Source organism: Mycteria americana, chromosome 7, assembly GCF_035582795.1.
Source record: "Mycteria americana isolate JAX WOST 10 ecotype Jacksonville Zoo and Gardens chromosome 7, USCA_MyAme_1.0, whole genome shotgun sequence".
In the NCBI taxonomy this organism is placed as follows: Eukaryota; Metazoa; Chordata; class Aves; order Ciconiiformes; family Ciconiidae; genus Mycteria; species Mycteria americana.
In genome coordinates, this window is record NC_134371.1 from 59,448,881 (window position 1) to 59,461,877 (window position 12,997).

General features: G+C 37.6%; 1 protein-coding gene across 8 annotated transcripts in view; it reads left to right on the top strand.

Annotated features, from left to right (window-relative positions):
* The window catches only part of MAST2 (microtubule associated serine/threonine kinase 2), a 199,586-nt gene that overhangs the window by 92,782 nt on the left and 93,807 nt on the right, over window positions 1-12,997 (top strand). For 5 of the 8 annotated variants that reach the window (XM_075508684.1, XM_075508689.1, XM_075508685.1 and 2 more), the window contains exon 5: window positions 2,811-3,017. The exons of the other annotated variants lie outside the window; for them this stretch is intronic. In XM_075508684.1, coding sequence (XP_075364799.1) covers window positions 2,811-3,017 — 207 coding nt within the window. The remainder of the gene's footprint in view (window positions 1-2,810; window positions 3,018-12,997) is intronic. 8 annotated transcript variants of the gene reach the window in all.

The window sequence follows — 12,997 nt, forward strand, 5'->3', positions numbered from 1 at the left end:
TCAGCATTTGGCTCCTTAGGCTGCTGCAATTGCTGTTGCTCTGTTTTCAGTGCTAGAATCCATAAAGTTTGTAGCTGAAACAGCTTGGGAGTTACAGAAAGATGTTTAAAGTTGTGCGTGTTCTTAAGGGGATTGATTTCTGAAAAAGGGATGGTTCACATGTTCCCCCGCCGGTCGAGAACAGCTGCTCTTTGCACCGCCGATGACTCTGCAAGGGCTTTGGGTGGGAGCAGTGACTCTGTTCCTATTGCAGTGTGAGTTTTCAAGCTGCTATGTGAGATTTCTGCCAGAATCCTTTCAAGTGTGCCATCGCTCCCTTTGGCTTTACGCTTTCCTTCTGATTTGGTGAGAGCAACTGTTCCTGCTCCTGGAAGCCCAAGAGAAGTTTGTTGCTGATTTGCTGTGGGCTCAGCCTGAGTGAGTCAGGACTATATTGCTGGCTGCATGATGGGTCAGATGGCTAGTTCGTGTCCTGGACTTTTCTGCGCCTTCAGTTCGTACTGGTGGGCTTCGTTTCCTTTCTCTGGATGAATAGACTCGTAGACGTTTTTTGTTTGTTTGGGTTTTTTTTGTTTGGTTGTTTTTTTTTGTTTTGGTTTTTTTTTTTTGTAAATAATTAGGTTTTTAACATGAGCCGTGTGATTAATCTGGACCATTACTGAACTCCTGAGGTCTCTGTGACACTGGGGGTACTTGAAGAGCTTGGAATTGCACTGATTGTTCTGTGCTCTGCGTTGGAGTGATAACGGCGGGCTTTCGTTCCTGTCTCTAAGCCTCTTATGCTGGGAAGAAACATAGTGTATCAGCACAATGATGAAACGGAGGAAACAGAGGCTTGGAGCCCCATCTCTGCGGATCCAGTAAGGACTGTTGTGAAAAATAAATTGCACTTAAACATTTCCAATTGAAACTATGAAGAAAAACAAGCCAGAATTTTCTGTGGCCAATAGACATTACTTTTATTTGTTAGAACTTTCTTTATCTGTCATGCTTGTTTGGCTGTACACGAAATTTCATTTGGAAGCTTTAACATTTTACTTTTGTGGAGCATTTAACATAAAGTATAGCCAAAAAAGAGCAATATTTAAATGTTTTTAAATGGGGGGTACATTGTGGTTAGGTTTTGTACCAAGCATTAATTAATTAATGTAGTAAAACTGAATGGTTGTAACTCTGGCTTTCTAGTTTGATCACTCTTTAGATTTAAAAAGTACTTTTAATAATCTGCCAGAAAGCTGTCCCAAGGCTCAAATCTATGGAAACCTTTGCTACCTTTATTATCTTTTTAAATTAAGAATGCTATCGAAAACTTTTAGATTCAACACAAAAAAATCTTTATTTACATTGCCACATGTATTTCTACAGATGAAATCTAAACAAGCAATTCCTTTTAATGCTTGGGTCCTTTATAAATGCTTTGAAATCTACTAATGAAAACTGCTATTTATGATTGTCGTAATTACATTTGTTATTTTATTAGTTAAAATTAAGGAAATTGTATATTTAATACTGTGTGTGTAAGGAGAGGAGGTTAAATGAACCTGTCATATAGTCAGTGAAGGGAGGAGCAGAGTAAGAGGCAGACTTAACCTTTTCTGTCTGCAGACTGTAAAGCTCATCAGCTGTTTAAGCAGAGGTTGCTAGTGGGGAGGATTTCCAGTATGTAAAGGTTACTTACTGATAAGTATTTGGATTCGTTAGGAAATTTAAAGCAAGGAACAATGACAAACATGCTTGACTTCAAGACTTTCAATGTAAAATCTGAATACTAAACAAAACCAAAAGATGCCGCAGATTTTTTTGCTTGCTTTTATGCTTAAATATGGTAAATAGAAACTTTTTTCATCCCTCAATCAAAATCAAAGTTATAGTTGTAAAAATATGGTGACACTAGTTTGTATTCTAACACATAAGCACACTTTATAATACCAATATTTGTAAGTTAACTTTTACTTTATTTCTAGTGAAGGACATCTCATCGTGTATAGTTCAATAAAGTAGGTGTTAGAACCTCTTTTTTATGTTTATGTAGAAGTCTGTTTGCAGCTTTTTGGAAAGCAGCTACTTTGAGAAATTTTTTGTGTTCTCTGTGTATATGAATACGTGTTGGCTGCTAACCCTGCGAAAGCAGTATAGTTTACAGAACCGAGCACAGAGCTGGGAATCAATGTCCTCAGCTGTAACCCTGACGCTGCCATGGATGTGCTATGGACGAGTCACTTAACCTCTTTGTGCCTCAGTTTCCCCATTGCTAAAATTAGAACAAAGCCATTTTGCAGTGCTGCTTTCAGGCTTAATTAGTTGTTGTTATAAAACACTGTCAGCGCTAAATGCTGTTTTCTACTTAATGGTTTGTGTAATTAATGTTTTCACAGTTGCGTATTTCTATTGTTGCCACTGCTGTGGTGTGGAACTATGGCTCCCAAATTGTGAAGGCTGCGATATATAAATGGTCCATGTCTGTTACTGGTGTGATTATCAACTTTGTTAATATTTCTCAATTAAAAGTTTTACATTAGGGATTGACAGTGGTGTGTGTTCCAGAAAGCCTGGGAATCACTACAAAAAAGAATTTGTATCATTCCAGATTGGAAGATTTTCACAGTGGAAAAATAATGTTGACTAGCTATTACATTGACTCACATACATTTTGGTTTAGATGATAATCGAAAGGATGACTTAGTTTATTGCATTTATTAAGAAGATATAACTTGTATTTTGGAAGTATCTTTTTTTTTTTTCTTTATTGAAACAGAAGTTGTGAATACTGATGCTGATTTATTTTTTTTTCTACCGTGGTACCTTGTCAGAATCTCCTCTCCTTTGTACTCCCACTGCCGAGGAAGTGATGTTCATCAGCACATGTTCTCTCCTACATCTGCTCCAGGTCTGCAGCACCTTAAATTCCCGTTTAGTGCTGACTGTGCACTTGTTACTTCTCCTCTAGTATTTTACCTGAACTCACAACCCCAGAGCAATCCATCTAGTCCATGCTACAGCCGTCCTTTCCAGTGGAGGTAAGGAGAGGTATCAGCTAGGAATTTCTAACAGTTTGGTGTTGGTGTAACCATTTATGAACTTACCAGCTTTATCGTTTAAAAGAATAATATCTAACAGAAGGGAACAGCCTTGTAGTTGTAATTTGCTTCCAGTTATTTAGGGTTTGGGTTGATGTTGCTTGTTGGTACAAATTTTTCTAGTTCATGTGTAGTTTAAGGCCCTGCATAGGGAAGAATATAAAATTAAATGAGGAATGGAAACCTGTCTACCTGTGTGTGCATGCAAATTCCTGGTTGTACCCTGTGCTAGCTTCTGAGTGCATGTGCAACTTGTACCATGGAGCAAAGGAACCCTCACAGGTATCGCTGATGTCAAGAAAACGAACTTAAAAGTAAAACAGCCTAGAGTGGGGTTCTTAAAAATCCATGCCTAGAATAGCAGGTCTGTGCTAACGTACTGTTCTCTGTTCTGTTCGCTGTAAATCCACATTAGTTTCTTACAGAAGCTAGCAGGCTGAAGCCTCTGTCTCCAGACACAGTGTCTACAAAGGATAACAAGTAGAATCAAGCTGGTTGTTAGGAGGCTTAAATATGGGGTGCAAGAGTTTGTAAACCAAAAAAAGTCCAAACCAGCTCAGTTTGTATTAAAGCATTTGAGAGCTTGGCTGATGTATTTTTCCTTCAGGAATAGCCCTTTACATTGTGCTATTATGGAACATATATGGCCATCAGCAGCCCCAGTGGAAACTTTCAGCTTGTTCACTAGAAGTGAGCTTCTTCACCCAGTGAGATAGTTACTGACAAAGGCTAACACAAGCAAGAGATCTTTGTGTGTGAGGTTATGAAATCGGAGCTCAGTGGTACCTACTTAAAACTGGAGCCAGCAGAGGGCTGGTTTTGAAGTTCACATGCTGCAGTGTGGATGTAGCTGGTCAAATTTCAGTTACTCATCAGGTGGTAACGCAATAGCCCCTGAATCTAGACTGTTATTTCAGAGGGAGATTGCTCTTGCTGGCCAGCTCTGGTAGGAGTAACAAGAAAATGTGAGGTTGAGCTATTTTAGGCATCTGTCCCTCTAATGGAGAGTAACATATATTACATCTGTTGGGTGGAAATCAGGTTGTCAGCAAAGGAAAGGGATGTTGCATATGTCTGTACTTGGTGTATTGTGCACTGCCACAAAGAGAGAGGTGGTTGCCCAGCACGCCTGCCGCTTTCCCTGCATGTTGGGCAGCACATGGTGAAAATTCTTACTATGGTGCTCATTTTGGCAGCACTTGCAGTGAAGCAAAGGGCAGTGGATAAAGAGCAGTCGCAACGTTTTAGTATCATTGTCATCGATATAATTTTAAATTATTGTTTGTTACTTAAAAACAGGTATTGGGTAATGTTACTTTACAAGAGTGATTAAATGCTGTTTAGCATTAGGGCTAATTAACAGACTCGTAAGTAGTAATTATGAAAATTAGATTGCTGTAAAGTCAGTTGAGAACTGTTCTTTTTGGAGAGGAGATCTAATGATTATCGATTATTTTCAAAATATTTTGGTACTTACTGCTTTTTTTTCTCTGAGAATCCTTCAATCTTCAGGCTTTTGACATGGGCCAGTGAATAATTTTCTCTTTAAGAATAGTTCATATAAAAGCCTTAGTGTCAAGTTATATTCCACTGTTACTATGGACTCTTCTTGATAATAATGTTTTTCACGTATGGGGACCTTCCAACCATCTGCTCTCTAAATACTGAATGGTTGATGATTCACAGATACATAACTGTGTAAGAGCTTAGGTCTACTATAATAACTTTTTATTTTTGTCCTTGTTGCTTTCACCTGTGCAGCTCTTGATCCTGTTTTATCCTGTCTTTCTTTGTTGTAGTTTTGTTTACTTGGTTACGGTACTAGTGATAGCCATTCCTGTTTGCTTAGAGCAAAGGTTCATCTTGGCAAGTTATTACCATCATTGATCTACTCAGCTTAACACCCTCAGGTTAAGCTGAGGCTGTGGTTCATTTCCATGTCTATGCAAGTGATACTAGGAACTGGTGGAAAATGTAACTAGAACAGTGTATGCCTTAATGTTAAATCTTTCTCATTTTTTGTCATCTGTATATTGTGTTTGCAAGTATCTACATAGGTTTCCCCTTCTTGCCTATTTTTCATGGTGTCGATATTTTTACATGGATGGATGAACAACTGTTGGTGCATCTGATGTCAAGTGTATTCTGCAGCTAGCATGGAAGTTCATGGCTTCTGAAAGAATTAATCTAATTAAGAGTGAAAATATTTTATATATAGCCTTTGAACAATTGAAAATGATGTAAACCTTTCAAAAGAGTAAAAGGAAATGTGAAGTGGCATGATTACAATAAAAATAAATTGGTAGCAGGTGAAATAAGACTGCTACAGTTGATGTAACCGTGGGTTGGAATTAAGGTCATGTATCTTTAGGAAGAAAAGAGAATGACGTCCAAAATTAAACTGAAGTATTGGCTCTCATATTTGGGATCTGACTTGCACTCTTCTGGGGGTAGCAGGGAAGTCAAATTACCGAAGAAGAAAATGAGGCCATGTTTCACAGCTGGTCCTCTTTATGAGTTGGCAAGTCTTTGTACACCCATATTTGTCCTTTAATTGAAATATAGATTTACAGCATTTCTTGATATCAAGTTGCTTAAAAGATGTCATGAATTAATTGTTGTAACTTAGAAGTGATGGGCCTTAAGATTAAAGGAACATGCATTTCCCCTGTTCCAAAAAAATGCTACACTTTCTGTATCACCCTCAGCAAGATATAAACTAGTTTCAACACTTCGAGAAATGGATTCCTTTGTTTGTGGTGATAAGAGTGAACGTGTTCAGGTGCTGTATTTCTGGCCTCTCTGGGTGCTGCAGGTGAGGTGAAGTCTCAGTGGAAATTTGCTTTATCCTAACAAATCAAGGGAAGAGTTGGTTTCAGCTCGATTACTCAAGGGATATTTTCTCATGCTATTTCGATTTCATGAATTTATGCCAATTGTGGAACATGTTCTTATAGGGATATATGGTAGAGATTATTTTTATAGGAATGTTTTCCCTTGGAGTTTCTAGCCTTAATAAAGTCTATTGATAATAACTATTCATTTTTTATAGCTTCGCAGAATAGTTTCATGGATTTTTTTCCAGCCTGTACAAAATCTGGTCACCATTTCTGAATGTGATGGTGGTCAGATCCTTGTTGTCTTATTTAAGTAAAACAAAATGGGAAATGTAGTGTTGCTCCAAAACACTCAGTATTTGAGCACAGTAAATAATTACTTGATCAGTGTGTAATTACGATGTTATGAGTTTTATATAATTAGGATTTTATGGACATCTGTGTTATAATTTAAGAATATATTAATTTATTTACATAAAAACCCTATTCTAGGAAGCAAGCATTTAATCAATAACTGTGGTAAGTAACAAGAATTTATTATACATAGATGTTCAACAAATTTACTGGGAAGGTTGCCTTGCCTTTATTTAAATAGACTTTTTCATATAAGCTGTTGCAGTGGATGAGGGGAGACCTATATTTAGAGCTACGGCTTGTTTGGGTGCGTGAGTGTGGTTCGGCGTGCAGCGTCCCCAGCGAGTCTGCTCTGTTGCAGTAAATAGATGGGCTTCCCGGGCGTCGCAGGGTGCTGGTCAGCTCACCTTCACGAAGGGGTGGGGATGGAGACATCAGCCTTGTTTGAATGGGGTCTCCTATTAGGCTTTGGTTCTTTTTCTTACCTATTGAGATTGCTTGTGTGTCTTGTCGAGGATCTTGTAACTCCAGTCCTTCTACTTCAAGGCAGGTGCAGAAATCACTTCCATAGTATAAGGACATATTCTTGGCGGTTGCCACCCCAAATCACCTGTGTTTTGGGTTTTGAAGACTACATATATTTTACAACAGCAGGGCAGCACCTGTAAACAGGAGAAGTTCCATATCTTTAGGGAAGATAAAAAACATTTCAGAACTCAAACTTGATGAGGTTCTTTATATTTTTTTATTTTGAAATACCTCAAGGCTTGTCAAGAGTTGGTGATAGTTTCCTATCTCTACTTAAATTTCCTTTTAGTTTAAAGTCACTTGATACAGGTTTTAAGAGTTTATTTTAGTTAAGAGTTTCCTATTTGACAAATGTCAGAGGATTAATGAAGAGGACTATATTCAGCTTGAATGACATTTGGAAATTGTTCTGTTTTTGCAGCAAGTGATATCTTCCTGGTTTAGTGCTTGATTTGGTACAGGTTCTGCTTTCTTAAATGTGCTAAATAATTGGTCAGAGTTGACTGCAAGGCAGTATAATGTCAGTTTTGGAAACAATGTAGATAAGCAATTCAGGAATAATGAGTAACAGAGCAACTTTGCGAATATATCATTATGCATAATGTGAAATGGTGAATTTTGAGTAGGTAATCTTTTGGCAACTGAATTGTAATTTACATCTCACATTGAATGAATGAATGAATTTCCCAGAATTCATTTCTTTTTTAATGGAAATTTTTCTCTTTATTCCTTTTCTTTTGTACCAGTTATTTTTCTTGGGAATAGTTTTTCCCATCTAGGAGATGGAGACTACAGGGGAGGGACATATTGGTGATATCTAAAACTTGACAGGCTCAGATAACTTTTTGTCTTTCTTACACTGATTGGAAGCTGTCCGTTTCCTTGCCACGTGGTTGGAAATACTCAAGCATGGTGGCCTGAATGGTATATTTGTTTCATGTGAAGACGTTATGTAAATGCTAAAACGCCGTGTCCTGCCTGAAGGTGCAGTAGCAGAAGAGTTAAACCCTCGGGTTTGGAGCATGAGGTGTGAATTCTTGTCTCGTTCCAGGCTCACCGTTTGGCTGGCCTCCGTGGGACCACTTGTAAAGGATAACCTGGTGGTTTGACCTGGGAAATCGGAGGCTCCCAGAGGGGTATATGTACTTGTGGCTTCAGGAGTTGGAGGGCTTTAATGTTTGCTAGCCATTTCATCTATAAACCAAGTGGTTCATAACTGGTTTATCTGCATAATTTTGTTTGAAGGCTGTGATCTGGTGGTACATGTGCATATGAACCAACTCATTTACTAACCTTGCACTGTTCTAAGAATTTGGGATGGTTGGGACAAGCTAGCAACTTCTAGTGAGGAATGAAAAGCTCAGAAGGTTCTTAAGAGACTACAGAAAATATTGACATTTTTCTGTCCTTATCCTCAAATAACAGTGATTTCCTCAAATGATAGTAGTGGGCTCAGTTCTGTACAAAATTCTTCCTTTCATATAGTCTCTTCCTCAAAGACCTTTTGATCTGGAATACAGATACAGAAACAACCTGTGCGCTGAAAGATTCCTGGCAAGGGAATCATTCTGAGAAAGAAATATATATTCCTAACCAGTCAGTCATGTGTTTATTATTGTTGATAGACAGTTCCCTGCATCTTCCAAATCTTGTTTTTAATTGTACTATGAGGCAACCAGGAGCTATTTTTAGTTTTGACTTGGAAAATCGGTGAGTGTGCAAACAGGCCCGTTAATATCCTGCACTGAAGCACTAACAGTAGAGATGTACTGATAGCGAGTACGTAGTGTCAATTTAACAGACTTGAGCTGGGGAGAAACAGAGATTATATGACACAGCTGCTTGCATTAGCACAAGACTATTCCTGCCCATGAGCAGGAGATTCCTTTCAGATCTGTTTTTTTAAAAAATTAGTTTGAAGCCATGAGTTGCAATTTCTAATTTAGATAGATAAAGCATTTAGTGGATCAATATTAACCTGAAAGCGTAAGGAAAGTTTAGAATATAAAGAAGGAAAGAAGACTTCAGGGTAACATTGCACCAGTTTTTAAAATTGTATCCCCTTTCAGCTTCAGTATCTCTGTTCCTGTTTTTGTTCCTTCATCTCAAATATGCTTGTTCTGGTCCTCCAAGTTCTCTCTTCCCCTCATTTATCTCCTAAAATTTTGCTACTTTGGCTAGGGGTTATTATTCTGTCATTCAATCCCTCGTGTGGTACTTGAAAGCGTAATCTTCTAACCTAGTTTACATTACACTGTCATTATGAATTATTAATGTTCTAAAATAAAATCTTCAAACAGTAATCTTTGCTGTGGTGAGAGAGCTCTGTGTGCTTTTGTTTTCCTTCCTGTCCTCCCTGTCCTTTCCTTTCTTTAGACCTTCGGGTCTTTAGAGCAGGGTTGTTATTGATCCAGCTGTCTGGGAAAGACTTGCTGTGCAATGAGAGTAGCGTTTGTCACATCTTGGGCTGAGATAGGCATTTATTTATATAAACACTAAAAAAAAAAAAAAGTAGAAGTAATACTTCTGATTCTATTAGAAGACCTGCTGCACAAGTAGAAGTGATAATGCATGTTTGGGTTGCAGCTTGCCTGAGGTGAATATTATTTTTTGTGCTCTCCATTATATTGTTCCTATTTTTGTGTTCCTGTGATTCTCAGACTTATTTTGTCAGTAGATGAGAAATTTAAAATAACAGAACAGGTCAAATTATAATTCTTAGCAAATTTTTAGGGAAAAAAAAGTTCAACCAAAAGAAATCTGGTAAAAATCCTTATCAGCTTTCCTCCACACTTCATTTTAATGCAACTGTTTGTCCATTCTGCTTCTGAGACATTGGAAGACTCTAAAATCATTAAATGCCCAATTTTTGAAGTGAATCAACACACAGATATTGACCAGAAGTGTTCCTTTAAGTCATGAGTGTCTGCATTGCCCTCTCAGAGAACTTGCAATTAATTTGAACAAAATGGAGTGACTACAGCTGCATTCATCTTTGACAGAGAGGAACAGCCCATGGGGACATGTTCCAGCCTGTACCCCATGGCTTAGTGTGTGCAGCCTCCTCTAATATCGAGATGGATCATAAAACTGTGACCTGTCGCTTCTGCAACTTTCACCTTCTTGTTAAAAATAAGGGCAGCTGCAGACTACACCGTAGAAGGCCACAGTCTACTTTTTACATACTGTTGTTGTAAGTGGTTGGTATTCTGAAAAGTACTTTATTCAACAATTTTGCAAGACATATTTTCTCTGCAGAAAGTACGTTCTTCGGGCAAGCAGGTGTTGTTCATTTGCATGCATGATCTATGCTGTCTTGGCTTACCTGTTTGTTTAGTAGTTTGTGTGTTGTACCAAATAATTTGAAGAGCTGGGAATATTATTTGCTTTTATTACTAGTTGCGTTTTTATAGGTAGGGCAGAAGCCTAGATTTGGTTTTACTAGAAAATATTAAAAATGTGTATAAATTTTGCTTAAATTTTGATTTTTTTTTTCCTTCTCCCAATCAATAAAATCTGTATAACGCAAGCTCTGCTAATCAAAACTTGGAAGAAAAGAAAGTGAGTATAAGATTAATATTCCCATTTATCTACATTTTCTTTTTCCTTTATATCTGATATGGTTTAAAAGCTCATTGCTGAGTTGGCCTGTGTAAATCACATTTATTTTAAAAATGAGCAACTCTATTATATATTTTTGTTTCTAGCTATAATAGTTTAGATCTATTTGTGTCATTTTTTAACGTGGTACAGTAGAGTGTAATAAGATATAGCATTGCAAACTTTTAAATTGTTTTTAGTTTTTTAAAATGAATTTTTTTTCTGGAGTCTGCAGAAATCATTGAGAGTTCCATATCTGTGTATTCTGTACTTCATTTCAAAGCAGAGAATTCATTTTGGGCCAATTTACCTTAACTTATTGAATCGGCTTCTGTGTTCCAGACCTCTAACATGTATGTTCCTACTTATATATAGGTGGACATACAGGTTAGAGTCTTATATATAAACCAAATATCTTCATTAGAAGATCTTCTAAATATTATGTATATTTTAGGGAACATTGCTTTTGTAAAGCATCACCTTTGTGGGTTTCCCAGAATTACTGTAAAACAGTTTATAGACGTGTATCAATCTGTAGTTATAAAAATCAGAGTTCTGGGCTTGTTCTCATGTTCATTTTGTCTTGCACATTATATGTTTCTCTGAGTTCTGTGATTCTGAGGCTCACAACCTTGAGTAATTTGTTTTCCTGCTGGTTGATGATATGTTAGCATGGCTTTCCCAAACTTTAAGTTTAAAAGCTAAGCTTTTGCTGTGAAGATTCATACTATTCCAATGGAATAACTAAAATAGGGACTGATTTCTGTTAAAAATTCATGGCCAAATTAGGATGTAATTCTGCCTTTAAAAATGGATGAACTTTTTATCCTTGGTTTTTTTTGTATACCAGCACTCATGATGTTTCCCAAGCATGGTTTTGATTTCTCATGTCTCTTCTGTACCATAGATTATTTTGTGAAGTCTATTCTTATCCCATGCTCTAACTTCATTAAGAATTTATGCTTGAAAATGTAAAATTCATCCTCTTAGTCTGTTCATTACATTAGCATTCCCCTTGCTCCCAGAATAACTCTTCTTAGCCAACATTCTACAAAATAAGCTTTTTGTCTCAGAAAAGTGGTAAATGCAAGGGCTTTACAATATCCTTAACATTTCAGCTGAGCCTGTGTGTGTTAACGAAGAAATGAGGAAACAAGTGGCAGAGTGGAAGGTCCTGCATTGGAGATTCAGGTTGGAGCAAACAGCCTGAGTTATAGCTAGAAACAAATCAGATGCCAGAGGTCATTTTAGAGTTCAGGCTTGATTTGGTCTTCTGCGTAGTATGTCGTCAAACAGGTGAAAGCGCTCGCTGCTAGCTGGTTATCAAGTGTAGCCCCAAGCCTGGAGTCCATGTTGATCCTCAGCACTGTGTCTGCCCAGGTTGCTGCTGTGAGATGGTTGTTGGGTGTTTGTGGTCTTGTATAGATGAGGGGAGCCCTTTTTGCTTTTGTGAGCTAGTAGTTGTAGTCTGAGTAACAAAAAGCCCTCTAATTCACCCACTTAAATACAGCTCTGTTCCCTCTCTTTGCTATGTGCTTTGTTCATTTGACCTTAATTACTTGTGTGTTGTCTTGGTTTAGTTTTAACCATCCACTGGTAGTTCTTCTTCAGTCCTCAGTCCCTGTGAAGACACAAAGTGTGCCAGATACCTTTGCTTCTGCTTTTTCTCTTAATTTGTCCTTCAAGCTCTGCGCTGTAGTTTCCCTGTAAAACAGAGGGTAATAACACCTGCTTTTTCAAATCTGCTTTGCTGCAGCAGTCTTGTTGGAATGGGTTATGGACAACGTCTGTCAAGGACTGTGTGTTACAGTTCTTTGGGATGTATACAAAAACCCTGTTATGGGAGAATTTAGCAATAGCCTGGTCTTATTACTCAGTGCAGGGAGCGAGAGGTGGAAGAATTCTGCAAAGAACTGAAGCCGGTGAAGTACTTCTTCATGGAGAGGCTGAGGCAGGTTGGAGTGGCAGGAGAAGAGATTAAGATATCTTCCTGTTTGCAAATGCTATTGCACAGTGAATTCATTAACATTGTATTACAGATTAGAAACAAAGTTTTAAGTGCATCATGATAAATAATACATGATGAAGATGAAGAAATGCTATGGTGGCAACAGGAGGCTCAATCTGTGCTTTCCTTTGGATAAATTTTCGCTGATGAAGAGGAGGGAAAAATCTTTGGATGAGGGCGTCAAGGATATAGCAGCACTCTGATTCTGCGTTTCTTGCAAGTGTTTCTCAGTGTCTTCAAGGACATTTTGGATGAAGTGTAAGAAGATTTCTGTATAAATGTGAAGTGAGATTTTCAGAACTGATGTTCAGTATTGTTATTTTTCAAATAACATTTCTTATTTTTATGGCGTTTGAATCGTATATTGAGGTTACATTTGATTAAATCAGTCAACTGACATTTGAAATCACACATGAAGAAGACAGGACTAGGGAAAGAATGCCAATTCTAGTAACTTAATTAAAGAGGATAACTGACCTTTCCATGGCATCTGAGCTCAATCATCAATTTTGTGAGCTTGAAATAATGTTAAGCTTATGTTATATTGAAGTTGCCAAGTATTTTACTGGTGTTATTTGGGAAGAATCGTGTTG